Here is a 24,957-nt window from a genome sequence, read left to right as displayed (position 1 = left end):
TATCAGCATTCAATGGAGGGTTACTAGAATTCCTATTGGTCTATCAGCCTTCAATCAAGGGTTATCAGAATTACTATTGGTCTATCAGTTCAAAATTAGGGACGGCTATGCGCAGAGAGCACTTTGTTTAACTTTGCATAAAATTTCTGCTCTTGGGCTACTCTTTTACCAACGAATAGTGGGATTGACCGTCACATTATACACCCCCACGGCTGAGAGGGCGAGCATGTTTAGCGCGACGCGGGCACGAACCCGCGACCCTCGGATTACGAGTCACACGCTTTACGCGCTTGGAAGTCAAACAAACAAACCAGTTTCCATTTCGTAAATTAGAATACTGATTTATGTTTTCGTCAAATGATCGACATTTCTATAAATTCTATTTTTTCACATCCTATCATTATCTCTCGGTAAAACAAATGGTTATGAAGACGTCATGTGATTGTCCCAAATATATTAAATTTAAAGCTAAATCTTCCAACAGAAGGGTCGACCCTAATTCTTGCAATATTATTGTTTTTTCTTGTGTTTTTTTTTTCGTTTATTTCGCTCTAATCAACCATTCTTTTAAACAAAAAACTTTCAACAAATGGTACTTATAATTCTTATATACTTCATGGGTAAGAAACATATTTGAATAATATAAATATTCGTGCAGTTTTAAGTTAATTATTTCTCTATTGAAATATCGCGGTTTTTACATGTTAGCATGTAGGACATTTATTATCAGATTGATGATTGTTCTATCCTTAGTAAGAAACCTAATAATGTTTCTAATTGTAAATGACCAATACATTCGTAGGATCTTTTGAGGTTTGAAAGTCGACTTGGAGGCTTTCTCGTCTTAAATTCTCCACTAAACTTCGAGACTCTACGCAGATTTACAGTAACCATAATAACCCAGGTAAAATGGCCTCATGTTTTGTAATATCAGATTTTTTGTAAGCATTTTCTAGTTTTAAGTCTTTGGCAGTAAGGGTACAGCGACACCTACAGCTGCAACTGAATTTTTAGTGAACTTGTTTTTTTAAAAAAATTTAAATAATGATCTTTTTTAATGTCTTACGCAGACCGTACAGGAATATTGTCAACTTATTTCTTGTTTGTCATATCTATCAAAACATATGAAATTCTAATGTTCCATGTTCTGATAGCTGTGTATAGTAGAACACAGTTTAACAAAGTATAATGTTCGTTATGCTACATGTCCAGGTGGATAGGGCGCTCGACTCGTAATGTGAGGGTCGTGGCTTCGAATCTCCGCCATATCAAACATGCTCGCCCTTTCAGCCGTGAGGGTGTTATGATATTACGGTCAATCCCACTATTAGTTGGCAAAGGAGTAGCCCTCGTGTAGCCCTTGTAGATAGCCCTCGTGTAGCTTTGCGCGAAATTCAAAAACAAACAAACATCCTTATTATAACAATACAACGCCAGAAACCGGTTTTTGATGATAGTGGTGGGCATAGTACAAACAGCTCATTATGTAGCTTGTCTTAAATATTTTTAAGTCTGAAAGAATTGTCAGACACTTGATGGATGACATTTTGTTATATGTGTCCTTTATCATTGAATATAACACTGATTTTATTGATTGTAAATATAAATAGTTAGGTACGAAACGTTTTCTTATTTTATCACACAGTAGACGCTAGTAAATTCTTTGTAAGCTTTCACTTTTTTGTATCTGGAGAGTGTTTTTTTCTCTTTGTTCAAATTATTGTGTTTTAGTCATGGAGAGAATTAATATGAAGTATTTCGATCTAAAATTTATTTTCAAACTGCAATAAAGTTACTGTATTTGAACGGACTTTCATGTTTGTTTTTTCTTCGCGTACTCAGTTGTTGCTGAAACAGTCATTCAAAACACATAAAGAGAGAGATTGGCTAGCTTACACGTATGGTAACTAAAAGCGCCCTTAGTAAAGTGGATACCTCCGCCAGGTAGCATGGGTCATATTTGACTCTTAATAAAATAGGTTTTAGGTAGGACAATGGGGAATAATATTCTACATATATCCACCAAGTTTCATCAAAATTGAATTATAAAGCACAAACAGTTTGAAAAATTGGTTCCTATGTTGACAGGTTGGAGTTTTTTAGTGTGACGGATTTATCGTTTTACGTTTATTTTTAATACCTACATTTCCTTCAGTATAGTTTTTATGCATGTCACGTATAGTGTTGTTTATATATTTTGCAAATCCCGTCTGTTCTCTGAATTTGTAGAAAATTCTCGAGAGCAAGAATAAGCAATTTGGGGTTTACGTGTTTTCGAACATTGTTGAACGTTCGAGAATCTCGCCTCAAACTGTATAAACCAACTCGCCAAGAGACAGAATACTGTTGATCGCCACAGTCACTATACTATAATCCTTGGAAGCTATAATTGCAATTATCGCTTATAAGTCGGAAAACTATAGAATTTGACCAGGATCATTTATTAAGTTCAAACATTACAAACCATTCAACTTTAGTGCATTGCTTTGAACGTTGGTTTTTCTATGAGGACATTATATATCCTCTTCAGTATAAACTCAGCTTGCAAGCGATGTGAGACCAGTCAAAAAAAGACAGCTTTAGCTTAGGCGAGGTGTAACAATATCAACTCAAGGTTAATTTGCTCGTCGTGGACCTGGACCATCGATAAAATATTTAGTTCTGGACCAGATAAAAGAATCAGCATAATTTGTAAGTTTGTAAAACTCTTATATGTAAATCAATATTTGTAATAACCGTTAATATGAATTGTATCGTTGTTTGCTTATTAAAATATATTTGTGTTAAGAAAGAAAATTGTGAATATAAATCTTATTGGCAAATATCATTTAAACAACTTCTAAATTTAAATTCTCGGTTATTTCAACTCGCATTAAGTAACGCACGTAACACAATAAATTGGAGATTCGTCCGGGATTAATTATAATACGTAACATTGGATGTTCATGACCTTGTTGTGACTTTGACCTTCAAAAACTAATCACTTCTAAGTTGGGTCATGTTACAAATGTATAACTACTTTCTTCCAAATCCATTCAAGTTTTATTGTTGTTTTTTTTAAATTTTACAAACACAAACACACATACATGGGGTGAAATCAAAGTCTGTGTTTACTTTCGGTGAGGGAAGGCGCTTGACTCGCAAACTAAGATCCGCGGATTGGAATCCTCTTTCCACCAAATATGACCGTCCTTTCAGATTAGCCTAAGATTTGACACTGGCTTGTGACGACTAGCTACCTTCCCTCTAGTTCTTCACTGCTAAATTAGGGAAGGCTAGCGTAGATAACCCTTGTATAGCCTTTCGCAAATTTAATAAAAATAACAGCAAACAACCTTCCAGTGGGGGAGGTTAAAAAGCCTAAATATGTCTTCATTCTAAACAACAATGTGACATCTGTTCTTTATTTACTAAATTATTATTATTTAGGATCAAGGGGACCCCCCAAAAAGGGCCTTCACGACCTTGACAGTTCACGTTGTGGATGCTGACGACCAAAATCCGAAATTCCAAGCCGATAAATACACAGCTTTAATACCTGAAAACCCGAGTGCTGTAAGCTTTTTCTTATATTTCTTTGGAGTTGCTTCGTGTTATTCAACAGATATATTTGATCGTTTAGCTAATGGTGATGTTGTCAGTTCTGCTGTATTTCACATACTCAACTACCATAAGAGGGTTTTGAGGTATATTTTTAATCATTCTTTGTCATAATCAGTTGGCTTTTGTTTTAAATAAACGGTTCTCTGTAATTCACGTTAATTACTAATTAACTGAATGAATATATCATTAAACACACTATAGTAGAACAATTATAAGTGTGTGTGTTTTTCTTATAGCAAAGCAGAACAATTATAAAACTGAATGTCTTGCATCTTCCAGTTTGTTTGATATTTAGAGATGGTACCTAAACAAACCCATTCTGTATCATTGTGCTAAGTTTAATGACCATTCTCACTGAAACCTTAACTTGTGTTGTTCATAAAAGATAAAGAATATACAAGACAGTGCTTGATTTAACGTATAATCGAAATCATTGTCTAGTAAATACAGCTTGCACAATATAATATTGCAAATAGGCAATAATGTAAAAAAATTAAACAAAAGGGAATCATCAATAGTCTCGGCACTTGAAATTCTTTAAGGCAGGATTAGAAGAAATTAATCTGTGAGATCTTCTCCTTCATTTTCATTCACTATAACTTGTGCTCCAGAAATGCCAAGAGTGGGGTGCGCATACGTCTGATTTCATTTTATTACTCATCAGGATCTCTACTATCTTACCCTCAAATGGAAATTCTTCTAGGCTTGATTAGAGTAAATTAATCTATGAGGCTCTGGGCACGCTCAAATACACCAATCGAAAGGGTTCCTAATTTTAAAACTGTAATTAGATCTCAGATCAATGTGTGTGTGTGTGTTTTAATTATAGCAAAGCCACATTGGACTATCTGCTGAGTCCACCAAGGGTAATCTAGCCCCTGCTTTTAGCATTGCACATCCGTAGACTCACCGCTGTACCAGCGGGGGACTTTCAAATCAGTCAATGGATGATGGAGCTTGAAAGAAACAAACACTTAAAAAACTCAGAAACGTTCTATGAGCCGCTTTTCTGTGGCTAAAAATTTTGCTTAACTATAGCAACTGCAGCTAAACATTTGATTACATTATACATGTATCGAGTTCTGATCAGTAAGAATTTGTTCTTGTGGTAAAAAAAAGAGCTCAAACTTAAAATGGACACACTTATTGTCCCCGCTGGGACATCGGTTATTCTACAGACTTGCAACACTGAGGTTCGATTCTCTGCGGCGAACACAGAAGACAGTCCAATGGAGCTTTTCTATTGAAAAATAAAGTTCTCTTATGGGACAGCAGTAAGTTTATGGATTTACAACAATAAAATCCGAGGTTAGATTCCACGCGGAAAACAGATATAGAGTAACTATAAGCTGTATACAAGAAGTTGTATCTTTAGGTAACACAACCTTGATAACCTTTCCTCTTGTAATAAAGTTTTCATACTGTTTAAAATTATCGTATTTGTAACGCTTAGGGAATGCAATTAGAAATAGCACCAAGTCCTATACAAGCCGAAGACCCGGATGTGGATATTAAAGCTACTATTAAGTATTCTTTTAGCTCAAGTAAGTTATGTTTTCCAACATTCTAGCTACTAGCGAATTAAGTTAAACAGTCACCATTTCTTCCTTTTTCAATATTCCAACTGTTAGCCAATTAAGTGTAAAAAGTTTTCCTTCCTTTTTATCGTTCAAGCTTTGTGTAATCTAATGTATGAAGTTTCCATTTCTTCCTTTTCAAACGTTCAAGCTTCAGTCACTCCTGAGGCTCATCATAGCCAGGTGGTTAAGGCACTCGACTCGTAATCCGAGGGTTGCAGCTACGTATCCCCGTCACACCAAACATGCTTTCGCTTTCAGCCGTGAGGACATTATAATGTGACGGTCAATCCCACTATTCACTGGTAAAAAAGTAGCCCAAGAGTTGGCGGTGGGTGGTGATGACCAGCTGCCTTCCCTCTAGTCTTACACTGCTAAGTTAGGGACGGCTAGCACAGATAGCCCTTGTGTAACTTTGCGCGAAATTCTATAACAGACAGACAAACAAACAAAAATCGCCAGTCAGATAAAATAATGAAATTGTTTCAGGGCTACAACATGTAATATTTAATCCGTTTAGATTTATCATATTACTGATTATTTGTTTTTAAATTTTAAAAAACATATTTTTATAAGAATTATAAATCGTTATGTTTTTTGGACTTTTCAGCTACCGGTAAATAAAATTTAGTTTTACGTATAATTGTGATAATATTTTTTTCATTAGAATTTTAAATTATTTATACCACACTTTACATCAATAAATCTTATATCAACTACTGCATATCCTATAATATTCTTAAGTTTCTAAATTCTTAAACGCCATGGAAGTTAAACCAAACTGTATTTATTTTCACATTCGTTTTACCCTCTGTCAGATTCCAGAGAATATTCATACTTTGAGCTTGATGGACTTTCTGGAAATATCACCATTTTAAAGGCCATACCTCAGAACCTACCTCTTCCCCTGATCCTGGTTATTAAAGCCACACAAGTGGACAATAAAGACCGATATTCTATAACTACATTAACAGTTTTCACTGACCAGAAAGTACTTAGTGTCCTCAGGTTTTTGCAGACCCATTATGTCACGACCGTGTCGGAAGATACTCCAATCGGTGCCCAAATTATGAGTGTCCAAACATCAAAATATTCAAAGGTAATATATATATATATTTCTCTTCTCTTATATAATTTGATTGTTATAAGACAGTAAGTCTTAATTAAACACTAGGCCATATCTTGGCGGATATCATTAAAGATTTTATATAAAAATATGTTTGAAACGGAAATTATTGAATATCTGAATAAATTCAAGTTGATTTGGAGTAAACCTACGTTCACAGAAGCACCATTTTTATTACAACTATCCACAAATTGGACAGCTTACACATAGTCTTGACGTAAGAGTAATCACGTGATATATCTGTCTGACGTCACTTGCTTCGTCTGCTCACTTTTAAATGAAATAATCACATAAAACACTTTAATAACCAGTTGTACAAAAATGAAAAGCATATGTAAGAAAATTATATTCGTAACAATTTATAAACTTGTAATTGATAGGTGATTTAGTAAATGAACATAATTTAAAAGTCGCATTTATAACAAAATTCGACTTTTGTGACTAAATTTAACCATTCTCTGATTATTTATTTTGTTTAGTTAAATTATTTATATGAATTTGACAGAGGAAAGGAATTGCAGTTTGATTTCTTTTGTTTTAGTATATAATACAATACATTTCAGAATTATCTGATCAAGTACTCACAAATCTATATTAATACAATAAGTACTTACAAATCAGTATTAGGTACTCGGAAGTCAATATTAAATACGTACAATTCAGTATTAGATACTCGGAAGTCAATATTAAATACTTACAAATCTGTTTTAAGCAGCCTTTGGTTGTTGAATTCATTGGTAAAAACAGTTCTAAGCTTGGACATTAGGTAGGTGAAAGTAGGATTATTCGTTTATACTTAAACTGTACATTTTCTAACGAAGCTTACTAAATATTATTCTTATTGCTTAGGATGTTCAGTTCACGCTTTTTGATGATCCAGCTAACCATTTTTCTGTGAGAAACACGTGAGTTAAATTATTATTTTTTGCTGCCATTTATTATATGTAATCTCTAAAACTTTTTTTTGTACTGGTATTTTATTTTTCCAAGTCTGAGAGCGCCATCTATTTTTTACAATCTTTGAGCAACGAAGTTTTGTGTTTCTATACTTTTGTGAAGTTGGGATTATACACGAAGGTTCTTGCTTTATTGCACTAAGAGGTGTAAAGTTTAACTAGCATACCCCTTACCTTTATTGTAGAGGAGAAATCGTCGTTGCTAAGCCTTTGGACTTTGAACGTCAACAGCAACTTCTCCTTGGTGTAATTGTGTCTGACGGTAACCAGGTAAGTTTGGTTTTATTTTTGTTCCAGGTTTTCTCATCATTCGTATTTTTGAAGTTATTGCTTGTAATTCGTAAAAGTTAGTCTTTTTAGAGTAAGTGGTAGTTTGTATTTAACTTCATAAAAATAAAATATTTATATGTGGTGGATTAGGTATATCGGTTCACTATGAATTTTTTAAACATTTACGAGATGTCTGACTTCCCTACATTTTGAACTAATAATCAAGCAGATGATTCATTAAAACATCTTAAGGGCAAATGTCAAAACTTATCAGTAATAAATCAGTGACTCCTTTTGACAATCTCAACATTACAAGTGTCCGGATTTGTTCTATCATAAAATAATAAACAGACAAGATGACTCACTAATACAGCTCAGAATTGCATACGCTAAACATTGTTCTCGGCCAGACTAGTAGAACGTTCTTCTGTGTTTACTATAATAACAGGTTTATTTAAATATTTGCAGGTATTTAAAGGAAGAGTTAAAACAGTAAACGAATACCTTTCAAACGAAGCATCGTGTATGATATGGTTTGGTTTGAATTTCGCGCAAAGCTACACGAGGGCCATCTTCGCTAGCCGTCCCTAATGTAGCAATGCAAGACTAGAGGGAAGGCAGCTAGTTATCACCACCCACCGCCAACTCTTTGGCTACTCTTTTACCAACGAATATGATATGAGACTGTTAAAATGACATTATTTAAACATTATTTTAAAAAAGTTAGGACCATATTCAACGTATACAACGTGTTTAAAGTTAATAGACGTAAAGATGCTGTTTAACAATTGCTTGTTTTTGAAATACGCGCTGGCCGTCCCTAATTTAGGAGTGAAAGACTAGAGCGAAGGCAGACAGTCATCACCACCCTGGCCCAACATGGCCAGGTGATTAACGCACTCGACTCGTAATTCAACGGTCACGGGTTCGAAACCCCGTCACACCAAACATGCTCGCCCTTTCAGTCGTGGGGGCGTTACAATGTGACAGTCAATCCCACTATTCGTTGGTAAAAGAGTACTCCAAGAATTGGCGGTGGGTGGGAATGACTAGCTGTCTTCTCTCTAGTCTCACACTGCTAAATTAGGGACGACTAGCGCAGATAGCCCTCGAGTAGTTTTGCGCGAAATTCAAAACAAACCAAACCATCACCACCCACCGCTATCTCTTAGTCTACTCTTTTACCAACGAATTGTAGGAATGACCGTAACATTATAACACCTGAAAGGACAAGCATGCTCAGTGTGACTGGGTTACAAACTCGCGACCCTCAGATTGCAATTCGAGTGCCCTAACAATCCGGCCATGGTTTAGTAGTATTCTACCTATAGAAACTGTTTATATTTTATTTCTACTAACTATCGGCTTAATTTAATATTTTGCTTGTAAGAGGTTCCAGTAATGGAGTCGTGTGTTCACAGAAAGAAATTATTTGTTATTTAACCAAAGAAATATGTGTATTATAGCTTATGGTGTTTGAATCTCACGTATTGTGCTAGGTTTAAATATTCAAATTCAGTCGTCAGCAACTCTTTTTTTTTTTGTCACACTAGAAATATTTTATTATTTTATGAACCCTCGCTACTTGGTTTGACTTTTGCCATATATCTTTTATTCAGAGTGACACTGCCCATATAAACATCACCGTAACGAATGTTAACGACAACGATCCAGTATTCACTGAGACACATTACACGTTCGTAGTAAAAGAATCGGAGATACAAACTGGAATGTTAATAGGTAAAGTTGAAGTAAGTAGTTCTAACAAGAACATTGTATATACCTACAAATTATGATCTGTTTTGCCATTATTAATTACAACTTCCTAATCTAAATTTTTTAACCTTGTTATAGCCTCCTATAAAAAATTTGCATAGTCAGTCATAAAAGAATTAATTTAAAAATATTTGAATAATAATAAAATATTATTTTAAAAACTAAAAACACTTACACAAAAATCTTTTATTTTATTAATCAATAAAAGAATGTTGGATATTAGAAATTGTTTATTTTTAACGCTTAAACCAAGTATAACAATATAACACAAACTAGACTGAAGCTACTGAGAAGAACAAACATATATGTATTGTTATCTGTTGGCACTAATGTTTACTAAACCTTTTAAAGTCCGATGCATTTTAACAGCTCTTACGTATCTTGTTTACATATGAAAGGTTGAAAAATTACGTTGTCTGCGGTTAGGTAACTGACGAAGACGTCGATGACATTGTAGACTTGAAGATCAAAGGGAAGTTTTCCAAGTAAGCATTTGTTCTTATAAAGCACTTAACTACTTTTAGGAACGTATGATTGGAAAAACATTCTTTAACTTCATTACCAGTTGAGTGTGATGCATTTGACTTAAGTTTGCTAAGACTATTTACCTAACCACTGTGTTATCAATATATCTAAATTTGAATATGTATACGTAAATACAAAATATTATTGTTTTCTATTTTTTGAAAAACTCAAATTGATTGAACGCAATAAAAGATTGTGTTTATTGAAAAACTAATTCCACGTTCATGAAAGATTAGAACAGTGAAGGTTGTCGTTGTAAGTGGCCTATACCATCACATAACTCTTACTAGTAATTAGTTATTGGTCTGATTTTATTATTACTTACTAGATATATTACAACTACTAATTTTCTTCCATTATCAGAAAAGTTCCAAAATAGACTGTGCTTGTGGTGGACAGATTCGATCTTGGATCTTCCTTATAGACAGGCTAGTGTGTTATCCTCTAAACAGAGGTATCTCGTTTTTAGGACTTGAACTAACTAACTATATGGGTACTTTCAAAACAGATTATCAAGGTTTAACTGATTTTGTTGCTCGGTTGACTGGGTGTATAATCAGTTAGATGGATGAAAACAGCTGCTTTTAACTTTATTTTCCTTCTGTGTGGCTCATGTTCAATATTATTGTCTGGTCTCTTTTATATATCAAACTATCTTGTTCCTGAAATCTAAAGGTATCATAAGTGATGTTTTTGCTCTCTATGGTATGTTTAGGTGGTTCAACATAACACACTGTTTAGGAACAAGGGATCTATTGGTCCATCTCTGCTGCCCCATCCCAAACTAAAAACACTAAATAAATTTAAAAAAACTTGAAATCCATGATTTAATATTCATATATTTATCACGTTATTTTAATCTCAATTAAGTTTAATACCTACAAAACTTCTGAAGACAAATCATTCCAAAAGCCAATCACCCTGTCAGAATAATAATGTCTTAACCGAAGACGACTCCTATCCTGCCAAAGGTTACGCTTGTGTCTCCTAGTCCCACCATTTTCATCATTAATTATCAAAAATGATGATGCCTGAAGATAATCAATTCCCTTTACAATGTTACACACTTAAAGTAGATTCCCTTTAACTTTCCATTTTTCAAGAGAAAACAATTTGAGAGATTTCAACCTCTCCTCATATGACAACGCCCCATTCCAGGTACCACTTTAGTAACACTCATCTGAACTATTTTCAAAAGTTCAATGTTCTTCCTTAGTACTCTAAATGTGGCCTAACCAGTGACCTATACAATGAAATTATAACATTTGTAGATTTTCATGAAGATACATAATGTGTGTTTTGTGGGAGGTGGGGGAAACCCTGTAGAATAGAGTGTGATATTAACAAGAAAGATGGTTTACGATATTTTACCTTCCGTAGTTTGGACTTTAGTAACTCAAACTGTTACATATTTTGAATGGATGTGCTATATTGGACTCATACCTTACATACTAAATTTGAAGAGACTTCATTAAGAATTACCTGAGATATAACATCTCCACTTTTAATTGTGTTTCTTTTTGCTTTATTTTCTTTCTTTCGTATCCAAAGTACGGAAACTTTATTTAATATAAAAAAGTACTTGAGTTTTATGGGGTTTTTTCAAATTTGGTAAAGTGATAGAGCTTTTTAACATGCGATTAAGAGTCCAATTTGATAGTCAATAGTATTTTTAATGAAATATAAATTGTTATTGATAGTTCTCACGATGTTTAGTTTCCAAACTAAAATAATTAGAATTCATTAGTGCATTATTTTTTTCTTAACCAGGGTGTTTGAAGTGTCGAGTGATGGTGAAATAAGAATCGATAACTTGGAGTTACTTAATACCAGTGTATGTCACGTATTTGTGGTTGCGACAGACAGTGGAGATCCTCCCCGACAAACCAGTGTCCCCCTGATCATTCACTTTCCTATATTGGAGAATAAGCTACAGTCTGAGACTAAAGAGGGCTTCCTCGTGATAATGGTTGTCTTTGGAGTTCTCTTCGGATTATTTCTTCTGGTGGTTACCACTCTAACCATCTATATACTAAAAAGGTACGTCTAGTGTAATGCAAGTACTCGTTTTCCACAACAATGTTTTATATTATAGCACTATATTTGGTTATAATACACGCAAGAAACATGCACTTTGACAGTAGAAGTTGGAATATATAGGTGAATACTGTGATATATATATATATATTATGTAATATCTAAAGCAGTTGTTTTTTTGTTTTTAATTAAGCACAAAGCTACACAATGGGCTATCTGTACTCTGCCCACCACAGGTATCGAAACCCGGTTTTTAGCGTTGTAAGTCCGCAAACCCACCGCTGAGCCACTGGGGGGCGATCTAAAATAGTGCTTCCGAATTGTGTGACATGAAATTTATTAATTCATTTTTATTTATCAGTGTAACTTTATTATACATTTAATGATTTTTTAAAATTTCAAATTTGATTTAATTTCTCCTTGATACAAAGTACGATTGTAACTTCTGTTTGTCTTAGTCGGAGGTGACACTAGACCTGTCATACGGAATTATTTTAATGTGCTGCAAAACGTTTGGGAAGCACTGTTTTTATCATTGTATTTTTTCTTGCTTGAATCTTCACTAATAACACGTTCTATGGTTCTTTCACACAGACCCTTCACTCTTCTAGCACCTAGGTCTTTCGACCTCAAGATCGGTCCATCTCTCACTGTCCTGTGCAACCTCTGACAGTATTTCAGTTTCTATAACAACATCAAAAGTGTTCTCGGTAATAGCATCTCGCTATCCTCTTCTCATTCTTCGTAATGGTCCTCTCTACCTTGTTGTCCTGGGCAATTTCTTGTCTTCCATTCTGCCAAAATGCCTGCCCATTTTATTCTTACTGCTCATACATTACTCATACAGCTCATTTTGCCAATACTACGTAATCCAATCCTATCCATCACATATAATTTAATTTTCATAAATATTTACATATGTTTGATTTTATAGAAAGCAGTACCTTGACCATCACTCGACGGCCACTGAGGACTATCCTTCAATCCAAAAGATTACCACTTACACTGACTATGTCTATCCAGCCAACAATCAGTCTCACACAGATCCTGTTGGAAAGAAAGAGTCCATACTTCAAATGGTTGATCGCACTGAAGCAGACGTTAGAAGCTCCAAGACTTCTTTTAACGAACCAGTTTCAGTGATGTTGCATTCTCTTCATAGCCAGGAAACAGGAATCTCTCTTGCTCAAGCAGATCAACCACAAAAAAGTCCGCTTGAACAAAGTTGTAACGACCAAGCAGTTAATGAATGTGAAGAGCACAAAACCAACATTGTCCTCTCAGATTAGATGAAGTACATTGAGAAGATGAAAAAAACCCCAAAAAAAGACGGTAAGTTATATGTGTTAGAATTTACTACATGTGATGGTAACCTTCATATTATGGTCAAGTTTTGTATGATACTCATCAATATAGTACATATAAGAATTTTAAAAAGTTCGATTATTTTTAAGTCTGTAAAATGGAATAATAAAATGTATCAAACCTACTAGTAGGCGAAGCAATATAATACACTAGCTTCTTATAGTAAGTCTCTAAAGGCAGTCCTTGTAGACACATTTCTAAAGTGTTCATGTAGCCTCAGCAAACACATTAAGTGTGTACAGTTCCCATAGACACACTTCTAAAGTGTTCATGTAGCCTCAGCAAACACATAGTGTGCAAACAATTCCTGTAGACACATTTCTAAAGTGTTCACGTAGCCCAGTAAACATATTCATAGTGTGCAAACAATTTTTGTAAACATATTCCTAAAGTGTTCATATATCGCCCATTAAGCACATTCACAAAGTTTGCACTCAGACAGTCCCAATAAATATATTCCTAACGCCTGTTACTGTGGCTTAGAAGAAAAGAAACAAAGTCTTGAAACACTTGACAGGATTAGAAATACTACAAGTTAAATAACTGAAAATATAAACCTACTATTCTGAACAATTATGTAAATAATCTTCTGGAACATTCCGGATATTTTGTTTTTTTATCACTGTTGTGTCTACCGTATTACAAACAAGATTAATTTAGTTCGTTGTTTGGTGTACATCTTTAATATGGTCATATTTAAGGCTCTTTTAATCTATGAAAACATTTTATTAATGATATAATCCTCAGATTATTGACTTGTTTGTGTAATGTTCAATATTGGTTGGGTCTGTTATTACCGCATCGTATTGGATAATTTTTTGTTAGAACACTCACTATAAACAAGTGGCTGAAATAATTTAGTGAAATCACTTATTTTCGTAGACCCATAAGCAGTTTGGTACATAAACAGTTGGCCTGGCATGACCAGGTGGTTAAGACACTCCACTCGTAATCTGAGGGCCGCAGGTTCGAATCCCTGTCGCACCAAACATGCTCGCTCGTTTAGCCGTGGGGGCATTATAATGTGACGGTCAATCCCACGTTTCGTTGGTAAAAGAATAGCTCAAGAGTTGGCGGTGGGTGGTGATGACTAGCTGCCTTCCCTCTAGTCTTACACTGCTAAATTAGAGACGGCTAGCGTAGGTAATCATCATGTAGCTTTGAGCGAAATTCGATCTAAACCAAACCACTTAACACAATTTTGCTGGTACGCCTTATTCTCTAAGGCAGGGGCCACCAAACTTTTTTCACAGGGGGCCAGATTACTTGGGGAATGGAAACCGCGGGCCCCATGATCATTATACTCATAAGCTAGAACGAAAGCTTTCTGTAAAAGACTTAACACTAAGTTAATTAGCCATTAAATATATTAGCCACATTAGCCATGTGGGAGTAGCATGCAATACACACATATAATAAAAAACAAACAGAAATACAACCAACATTTTTATTTACCGAAAGGTTATCAAAGAAGGTGACATTAGCAAAAACAATGGTCACATCGCACATAGTGAGTACATATCTGAATTTCACTAAGCCGCAAACAAGTTAGTGAAATTTATGAAACTTTGCGTTTGGCTTTCAAAATATATTCAATGTTCGGTTTTGAATTGTTGTATCCAATCATTAGAATTGCTTTCAAATGTTCATCAGTCAACCTTGATCGATGTACCGACTTCACATACTTCGTTTTTGAAAATGCTTGTTCACAGACGTAAGTTGTTTCGAACACTGATGTCATACCAGATGCGAACTGCTTCAGCTTTGGAAAATCATCTTCAGGTATGCAGCTGTATAATTCAATAAGTTGCTCCTCTCTGTGTTTTGCTTTCAACAAGTTATTTCCTTGCAAATCGATGATCTCCAGTTGAAGTTCCACGGGCACGTCATCAATGACACAATCAATAGGATTCTGAAAAAGGAGAATGTCATTTTCGATTCTGTCGAGATCGGAAAATCTCTCTAAAAATACTTATTTAAATCACCAATAATCTTTTTCTGAAACTCCAGGTTGACATCTTCTGTGATTCCAGCATGAAACTCATTGAAACACTGAAAATGAGAGAGGTTTCCTCCTTCCAAATGTGCTTCAAACAATGACAGCTTTCTCCGAAATTCTTTAATGATTCTATAGAGATCACAGACAAGGCTATTCTTTCCCTAAAGTTTCAAGTTCAATTCATTCATGTGGGATGTGATGTCAACCAAAAATGACAACTTTGACAACCCGGTTGGATCCGACAGAAGTGGATTGGCTTTATATTTCTCAATAATAAATATATCTATTTCTCTTCTCAGCTTATAAAAACGAGACAAGACTTTACCGCAGCTGAGCCACCTCACCGCAAGGCACAGAAATCCGAATCAATTTCTTCAACAAACGCCTTGAACTGGCGATGATTAAGTGCATGACCCCGAATGAAGTTCACTGCAGAAATGACTGGTTTCAGTACGCAAGAAATATCTAAGTCTTTTCCACAGAGTGCTTGCTGATGTATGATGCAGTGCATGAACAGAGCGCTTGGGAGCTGAAGATCTTCCAACTGTTTCCTGATCAGTCCCACCAGACCCTTCTTTACTCCAGCCATGTTTTTTTCCTCCATCAACTGTTACACCTCTAACCTGATTCCACTGAAGGTTATAGTCTTGCAAAGTTTTATGCACTTCCATGAAAATGTCTTCTCCAGTTGTTCTTCCGTGCATGCTGTAAACTGATGCCAACTCTTTCAAATTAACTCCACGAATGAACACGAGAAGTTGTGACGTACTCGAGAGATCAGTAGACTCATCCAGTGCCAGAGAATACCACAGGAAGTTTCTAGCTTTTTGGCGTATCTGTAATGCGATGTTCTCTCCAAGTTCTTCTGCTCTCCGTACAACTGAAGTTGCTGAAAGGCTGATACTTTCAAAGAAATTGGTTTTTTCAGGACACATCTCATTTGCTACTTCCATCATACACTCTTTGATGAAGTTGCCGTCAGTAAAAGGTTTTTCTCGCTCTGCCATCCTATGCACTATTTTGTAACTTGCACGAGTGACAGATTCATTTTCAGCAAACTTTCTCGTGAAGAGATTCTTTTGAGATTCAAAAACACGTTTCATGGATTCAAATTTCTCAGAACGGAACTTTCCTGAAAATTTCAAATAGATGTTTTGTTTCCTAGTGACGCCGAAGATTGTACTCTTTCAAAACGGCGACACTTTCGGTGCATATCACATAAGTAGCTTTCTGGTTTTTTGTTTCCACAAAGAAGTGCTTTTCTCCCCATTCTTCATTGAAAGCACGACACTCAGAGTCCACTTTTCTTCTTTTAAAAGCAGCCATAACAATGGGTGAAAAAAAAACAAAAACAGGATCTGAAAATGAAAAACACAGAACGCTGTGAGAAACGTATTGTACTGGGCCAAGAATGCACAAACAAAATATATTGAAATGTACGTTTGCCACGACACTTACCTAAGAACGAGCTACGAAAAGCGCATAACCCGACTACTAAGAGAAATGAGCTTGCTGAAGCGATAACCCTAGTCCGCTGAATTTACAAGACGAGTCGATAGGACGAGGGTTAAGTCTGTTCTTGTTTTCGAAATCCTAATACTCTCATAGATACGTGCCTCGATATGAATAGACGGGCAGCAAGGACGAAAGAATAATTTTCCTATTGGTTAAAAATGCGCGTGACAGACTTGTTTCTTTTTATCATAACGTCTTGTGTTTGCCAGCTTAAAGCGACCATCAGTGTGATTTATTTTGTTACGACAGTCGGACATTTGATGAAATGTCACTTTTTATTTCCAAGCGGCTAGCTGCTGGCGAGCCGGACAAATTGACCTCGAGGGCCGTAGCGTAGTTTGGTGACCCCTGCTCTAGGGGATTTACTCAACATTTAATTCTATACAATTTTGTTGAAGAGGGTGTTTACTATGAAGTACTATAATAATACCGTTTGTACGAAACTCGCACCAAATCGATGTCGCAGTAGTCAGACTGAAAGCTATAGAAGTGAAGTGACTGAAAGCAGAAGTAATTTTACTATCTTCCATTTTGGATGTAAACGTGACAATTTTCTGTAACGTTTATTGTGTGCAGGAAAACTTTGTGTTTACCGCTTTGACCGATAATTTAGACGAACCATTGGTACAAGGTCAAATGTCAGTCTTTTGACAGAGACATAGTTATAGACACATAGTATACACATATGGTATACCTCGATATTTTCAGTTACCCGAGTTTCGTTTCAATACCTCATATTGAAGGAATACAAAGTTTAATTGCCTCGTAACCAAATGGGTGCAAAGTGACTAGTTTTTGTGATCTAGTTAGTTGAAGGTAAATAACTGTTAAACTGGACCCAGAGGAATTCTATTTAATCATCTTCATATGCTTAGCAGTATTTCATGTATGTTGATGATTTATATTCTTTTAAATGTAACGAAAATCGACTTGTTTGTAAGGTTGTTTACTAACGTTTACCAAATGTATTAATATTAAGCCTAGAATCTAATTGTTTATCGACACAACGCTTGGATTCTAAAGTTACGCTAAATGTACATTTATATTTTATAGACCATATACAAGTAAAGTTTTAATGCATGATTTTATCCAAATATTCACATTTGTAATGAAAAAGCACTACCTATAAGCTACTAAATATATTTACAATTTCCGAGATAATATAATGTGTTGATGATATATATGTAATCAATGTGTTGAAATGACTCAATAGTGGCAATTTACAACAAAAGTTATATTATCATGTTAATCAACTACTGATCCTGTTTGACAATAAAATGGTAAAAACAATAGGACTAACATGGTTATTAAATTATCAGTAGTTCGCACAATAACAAGCGTTTGTGTAATAATACTATATTTCACATTCTAGCCTATATATATATATATTTATAATAATAACCGTGGACTGGGATAGAGTATTGTTTTAGATGGGGTTGGTTGGGTCTGTATCAAAATATCATTACTGTTCTTGTAGTTTTTGTGGTTCTAGTATTAATATTCATGATGTTGTGCAGTGATAGTCCTTAAAGTACATGTGATTCCTGTCATTTACCTATACTGTTGTGCCGTGTTAGTCCTTTAAGTAAACGTGATTCCTGTCATTTACCTATACTGTTGTGCCATGTTAGTCCTTAAAGTACACCTGATCTTTGTGTTTTACTTATACTCTTATACTATGTTAGTTCTTAAAGTACATTTGATCTCAAACTTCAGTTTCTCTACAACCTCTCAACTTTTCCCCTTTTTGTTTCTTTTTGTCGGTTTTCGATTCTATCAACCAAGAATGTCTTTTGAGATATAATACATGGATATGGATAAAGTACAACGTGTTTAACCAAGTACTATATTTCTCCTTTTGTGTTCAGTCCATTGTTACACGTATACAATTTAAAAAAAGACAAAAAAGTAAATGATTAGTTACAAATATTTGGTTTACAGTAGCTTCAGTAAAAACGTGTTCCTTTATAATACTTGTAAACCACCATAAATGGGTTATTAAAAAACGTGTTTGCGTTTTTCATTCTTATATTTTAACATTGTAACATTTAAAGTTTTATTTAAGTAGCGTTTTCTTGTTGTCCATTGCTAGTACAATGGTAAGTCTACGGATATACAATGTTAAAACCAGGGTGTTTGATTACTTTCGGTGGACTCAGCAGATAGCCCCGATGGGACTTTGCTATAAGAAAAATCACAACCTTTCCTTATTAATATTATAACAATAAATTAAGCTGCCAAATGAAATGTTGTTATTACTTTAGTTTGTGAGACAAACCCTAAATTACAGGAACACTTCAGGGAGAATAAACATTATAATAGTTTTGCATAGTGTTAAAATCTGAAGTTTATATTTCGACATGATAAACTCTTATAAATGGTTGCAAAATTCTACAAATTAATTATTGATAAATAAGTAAGGAAGTGTAAGGTGGCTGAAAATCGATGAAATTGCACAGTTCGTGTCGAATAACAATGCGAGTTGCACAGAACATTGTAGTTATATGTATAGAATCACGTTCTTTAACCCTTAAACAGCGGGAATGTTGAAGGTAACATCATCTGTTGATGTTGACCTCCGTTTAAGGGATATCACACAGGCGCATGAATATACAGGATGCCCATAGACTAATGTTGAACATTTATAACTTTAAAAATACTATGTGTAAGACATATTTTTATTTGTTTGCCTGTTTATGAATTTCACGCAAAGCTACACGAGAACTACCTGCACTAGCCGTCCATAATTTAGCAGTATAAGACTAGAGGGGAGCTAGCTAGTCGTCACCATCCACCGCTAACTCTTGGGCTACACTTTTACCAACAAATAATGGGATTAACCGTCACATTGTAATGCCCTCACGACTGAAAGGACGAGCATGTGTGTTGAGATAAGGTGTTGAATATACATGATCTTTTTAAGCCCTACAAAATAACAAAATCCAATGGGGTTATATCAGAGGAAAGTGGGGGTCCATCGTTTTGGTTTATCTTCACAAATCCATCTGTTCTGGAATATTTTATTCACGAACTATTTCCTAGCAATGAATCTACAACAGAAATAAGTGAAAAAAAAACGCTACTAGTTGTTCGTTGATTTCACGCCTCCCAAAGACACAGCGATAGGTCTGCAGGCTCACATTACTAGAAACCGAGTTTCGATACCTTTAGTGGGCAGATCACAGATACCCCTTTATGTAACTTTGTGATTAACTACAAACAAACTCGTTCGTCAGGTTCAATTAACCCAGGGGATGTTCTATCTATAGTACTTTTGAAGTTATTAATTTTTAAGATGGGTTGCATAATTTATGGACACCCTGTGTAATAACTATTTATATCATAGAAATAATATTCTTTATTGAAAACTAATTATTATTTTTTGTGTTATTCAAACTCATAGTTCTAAATCGCATTCATGAGACAACTGGTATGGGTATTGAAACTTTAATTAAAATAAAGTACAGAACAACGTTTTGGCCTTTTTTGGTCATCTTCAAGTTAACAAAGAGTTTGTAGTTGACCATTGCTGGGCATATGTCTCAGGGAGGAGGATGTAAACGGATATGTGATTGTAGGTGGCGTTACAGTTAGATGTTAGGTTATTTATTAATCTAGACATAAAGGTGTTCCTTTATATTAGTTCAATTTTGGTTTGATTTCTTGTATAAGTAAGGCTTCTTTGATTTTGCGTTTGTTCTAAGTTATTACTTTGAATATTATAAACTTAATTTTGGTCAAAACGAATTTACTTTTTGAACCAGACAACAATTAATGTTTATTTAAATAAAGTGTACTAATACCGCCCACGAACGAGTTGAAACAGCTTTAGTCAATGGGGATGAACCATCTCTTGTTGTACACATCTACTTCCTTATCTAATCACTTAGTATCATGATTAAACTTCAACTAGACACTTGAACCACAAGCAGAAACACGCATAGGTACCATTGCATATGAATAAATCAGTCTTTGCTTTTTAGTAAATACGAGATAAGGTTTTTCTTATTCTAAGCACCAACTATTGCTATTTAGATACATTTTGTTGGCTATTACAAGAACTATACAGAATATAGTCTGAAAGAGATATGTAAGTAATGTATTGTTTTTCAAATAAATACTTCATATGATCAGGAGTATTTTAAAAATTCATGTAAGCATTACTTGTTTATGCAATAAGCAGTAATAAAAAGGATTTATGTATATTACTTAACAGGATTAATTCACGTAATTATCATGTAATGTAATTATCGTGTAAGGGTTTCAACAAAGGTGTTTTTATTTTAAATATTATATCTCTAGTAATATCTATTATTATAAAATAGAGAGAACATATGTGCAAGATATCTCAAAAATATGGAACTTTTAGGTTGTTAGAATCGTTTAGACTGGACAAGAAGAGGTTTCATAGCAATATGCCATAGACAAGACTAAAATAGGCTAAAACCACCACTGTAATACATTGGATACCACGAAAAATGGCTAATGTTAAATAGATGGTTTATTATTCATAACATTTTAAGCTAGGACCTCCTTCCTCTGGTAATGCCCCCTAGTGGCATAGCGGTACGTCTGTGGATTCACACCGCTAGCATCCACGTTTCGATACCCGCGGGGAACATAGCGCAGATAGACCGTTGTGAAGCTTCGTCTTTGTGCTTAATACCAAAACAATCTCCTGGTGATTATAAATTCTAACGGTTTCTTTGTTTTGTGATTTAGCTCTAGCTATCCCTAACTTAGCAGTGTAAGACTAGAGGGAAGGTAACTAGTCATGTCCACCCATCGCCAACTCTGGGACTACTCTTTTACCAATGAATAGTTGGATTGGCCGTAACATTATAACGTCCAAATGGCTGAAAGAGCGAGCATATTTGGTGTGACGGAGATTCAAACCCGCGACTCTAGCAGAACAAAATGTTTGACATTACGAAGATCATCAAACATAGAACGTTCGAAATAAACACCATGCAACAGATTTAATTTTATTCAGTTAAATTTAATTAATAATACAGCATATGTTATTCGTGTATTTGTTAGTGTTACAACAACTGTTCATGTTGATATGGTTATCATATGCAAATGTAAAATTGAGAACTTGAGAAGGCTTTGATAATGTACGCCATTATCTATGGATTCTCAAAAACCAAGGCCTGTATTTTTAAGTTTATATTTCATTTATCAAACAGTATATAAATTACAAACACTTTACGTGAAATTCAAAACAAACAAACATTATTTTCCTTCATAAACGTGCCTGTTTCTTTTGTAATGGTGGTCTTAAGTTCTATCATACATCCTCACAACTGATCTGATGGATCAAAATGAAAACAATGTTGTTCACGTTAAACCATGTCAAATGCAATGCCCATAACACACTTTTCCTTCTGCCAAATAAACAAATGTTTAATCACACAAGCGCAACATACAGAAACAAGACTGGTTTCCGTCACCTCTCCGTATACAAGACTGGTTTCCGTCACCTCTCCGTATACAAGACTGGTTTCCGTCACCTCTCCGTATACAAAACTGGTTTCCGTCACCTCTCCGTATATATGCCAACACCTCATAGTCACTTTTCATAGAACCTTAATGGTATATGCTAAGTCTGGTGATAATCGACAAGCAGTTTGCCAGATGTAGGCGAACACAACGCTTTGTGAACTAAAAGTGTTAATACCCATAACAGCCGTTCTGAGATACACTTTTCGTCGGGATCCATATGGACCCCAGGTGTACTGATGAAAGTTAAGCAAATAGTGCACAAAGCCGTGGTCCATATGGATCCCGACGATAATTGTTTTTTTTTATATTTTTTCATTGACCAGTCATATTTGTATGTAATTATTATATTATCTTCGTCTGATACAAAAAATAATGAAACTTTAGATTTTTGCAGTCGAATAATTGTTGTGAATAAAAGTTGCAGGAGGTCCGTGTGGACCCCAAGTAACATACAGATTTAGAGCTCTGTGTCTTCATCAGGCATTGTGTGTATGGACTTACAGAGGTTATCCATTGTGATAAACAGTGATTAGGTATTTATATCTCTCTTGAAGTGAAGTAATGCGCACAACGTACTTGAAAGACGTCTCCAAAATCCCCGTGCAATGCAGAAAGGTGTCATATTTGCCTTTGTAGATCTGGGATTGCTTGACACAAGACAGCATGCTGAGCAAGGTGTTCCAGAAACAAAAAAGAAAAACAAGAAACGACGTTATCTTTGCCCAAGAATCGCGGACAGGAAAGTTCGTCAAACCTGTACAGCATGTGGAAACCATGTCTGCGCTGATCACTCCACACCCAGTGTATGGTGTGATGAGTGTTTGTAAAATGACCGGTAAGAGATGTGAGAAACACTTTATGTTCACTCAGAATAAGTTTTGCTTACATGTTGTCCAAAATGTGTCATTAATTTGGCTCTGCAACAAAGTTTGATGTAGTTCGACCCCCTTGGAATCCGTTCAGACCCCAAGCACATTTTCGTACAGTTTAGTGTTTTTTTGTTACAGATTCGAGAAATCTGTTTCTTCATTCAATATTTTATTAGTTTTAATTGTGAAATGTCAATTATCTGCACAATGCAATGAGATCCAGTATGCTAACTTTTCAACATTATGATCATTAGATATATGCAGGGTCCGTATGGACCCCAGGTGTACTGAAAGGTAGATATTGTAAGGTGTACTGAAGAAGGTTAACTGCAGTGAACATTGATTAGTGTAAATCTCTCCTTTCCAATCGTTGCTCAGCGCTAATCGAGAAGGCTCGTTCTGCTAAAATTCATGGAAATTCAGTCCCTGTTGTGAAAATAGTTTAGTTTTCATTTAAAAACCCACAACCATTTATGTATTCTACATATAAATCTAATACTGTCGTCTAAACGTTTTGTCGTCTAAGCCGAAGGGTTAACTATCTTTAAAAAATAACAATAATTTGTGAAATATTTTCCACAAATAACCAGGAAGATTAACTGTTTGTTTGTTTTTAAATTTCGCGCAGTTACACGATGGCTATCTGCGCTAGCCGTCCCTAATTTAGCAATGTAAGACTAGAGGGAAGGCAGCTAGTTATCACCACTCACCGCCAACTCTTGGGCTACTCTTTTATCAGCGAATAGTGGGATTGATCGTCACTTTTTAACGCCCCACAGCTGAAAGGGTGAGCATGTTTGATGTGACGGGAATTCGAACCAGCAACCCTCGGATTAGGAGTCGAACGCCTTAACTTACCTGACCATGCCGGGCCGGAAGATTAACTGATATCAGATTGTCATATTTGTATCTAGACTTACTTAAAATATCCACAATAATTGGTATTAAAAGTTCAAGCAATACGTATTTTGTGCGTGGTTTCCATGGCTACCTTTTACGTTTTCTGTTACGTCATGAAGAAAGAATACAGGTAAATGTGTGAGTCATCTGAAACCTCCAAGTGTTTTTTATCCATATTTCATATACAATACCAATTTTTCCTGCTTTTAATATTCAGGTTCAGCTACCAGCACTTTGTTGATTTCTGTTTATGTTAAAGTCACATTGGGCTATATTACGTGTCGAGCGCGGAGAATCGAACCCTGGATTTTGGTGTGGAAGTCCAAGGACATATTACTCATTGGAGGAACCTCTGTTTTTTTTATGGGTTTTTTCATGCTCTTAATCCTATATTATGAAATCTGTAGACAACAACTGACATCAGTTTATATTCATCATAATTATTATATTGTCATTATTTTGTTGTTTTTTTCTTGGTCATCGTAATATGAGATCTGTGTCACTTCAACAAAAAATGTCCAGCCAGGGGAACATTAAAAAAATAATTTGAAGACGAACTTTCTTTGAAGAAATGCGAGTCAATTCATAATTTTCTCAACTCACGTGTGCTTCAGGGGCATTGTGGGTATAACACTACAATAATCTTATCTCGTACATGTACATAGTATAGTTTGAAAGTGAGTGTGAAATCTGGAATACTTCTCCTTGTTTGTTTGCAAAATTATGCAATAGGCTATCTGTGTTGTACCAACTACGGATACCGAAACTTGGTTTTTACCGTAAAACGCCCACAGACTTACCGCTGAGCCAATGGGGAATAGGAATGCTTCTGTTTGTTCGTTCGTTGTTAAGCGCAAAGCTACGCAAATGAATATGTGTGCTATGTCCGCTACTGGAATAAAAATCCGGGTTTTAGTGTTGTAAGGCTACAGAC

The 24,957-nt window shown here is 35.1% G+C and overlaps 1 protein-coding gene across 1 annotated transcript in view; it reads left to right on the top strand.

Annotated features, from left to right (window-relative positions):
- The window catches only part of LOC143251695 (protocadherin-15-like), a 38,541-nt gene that overhangs the window by 11,644 nt on the left and 1,940 nt on the right, over positions 1–24,957 (top strand). The window contains exons 6-15 of the mRNA XM_076502944.1: positions 803–904; positions 3,430–3,555; positions 5,057–5,147; positions 5,999–6,279; positions 7,156–7,211; positions 7,448–7,532; positions 9,152–9,283; positions 9,735–9,793; positions 11,604–11,873; positions 12,805–13,202. Of these exons, the coding sequence (XP_076359059.1) occupies positions 803–904; positions 3,430–3,555; positions 5,057–5,147; positions 5,999–6,279; positions 7,156–7,211; positions 7,448–7,532; positions 9,152–9,283; positions 9,735–9,793; positions 11,604–11,873; positions 12,805–13,159 (1,557 nt within the window). The 3' untranslated portion in view covers positions 13,160–13,202. The remainder of the gene's footprint in view (positions 1–802; positions 905–3,429; positions 3,556–5,056; positions 5,148–5,998; positions 6,280–7,155; positions 7,212–7,447; positions 7,533–9,151; positions 9,284–9,734; positions 9,794–11,603; positions 11,874–12,804; positions 13,203–24,957) is intronic.

This window comes from Tachypleus tridentatus, chromosome 6, assembly GCF_004210375.1.
Source record: "Tachypleus tridentatus isolate NWPU-2018 chromosome 6, ASM421037v1, whole genome shotgun sequence".
Classification (NCBI taxonomy): Eukaryota; Metazoa; Arthropoda; class Merostomata; order Xiphosura; family Limulidae; genus Tachypleus; species Tachypleus tridentatus.
This window is presented reverse-complemented; position numbering and strand designations above follow the sequence as displayed.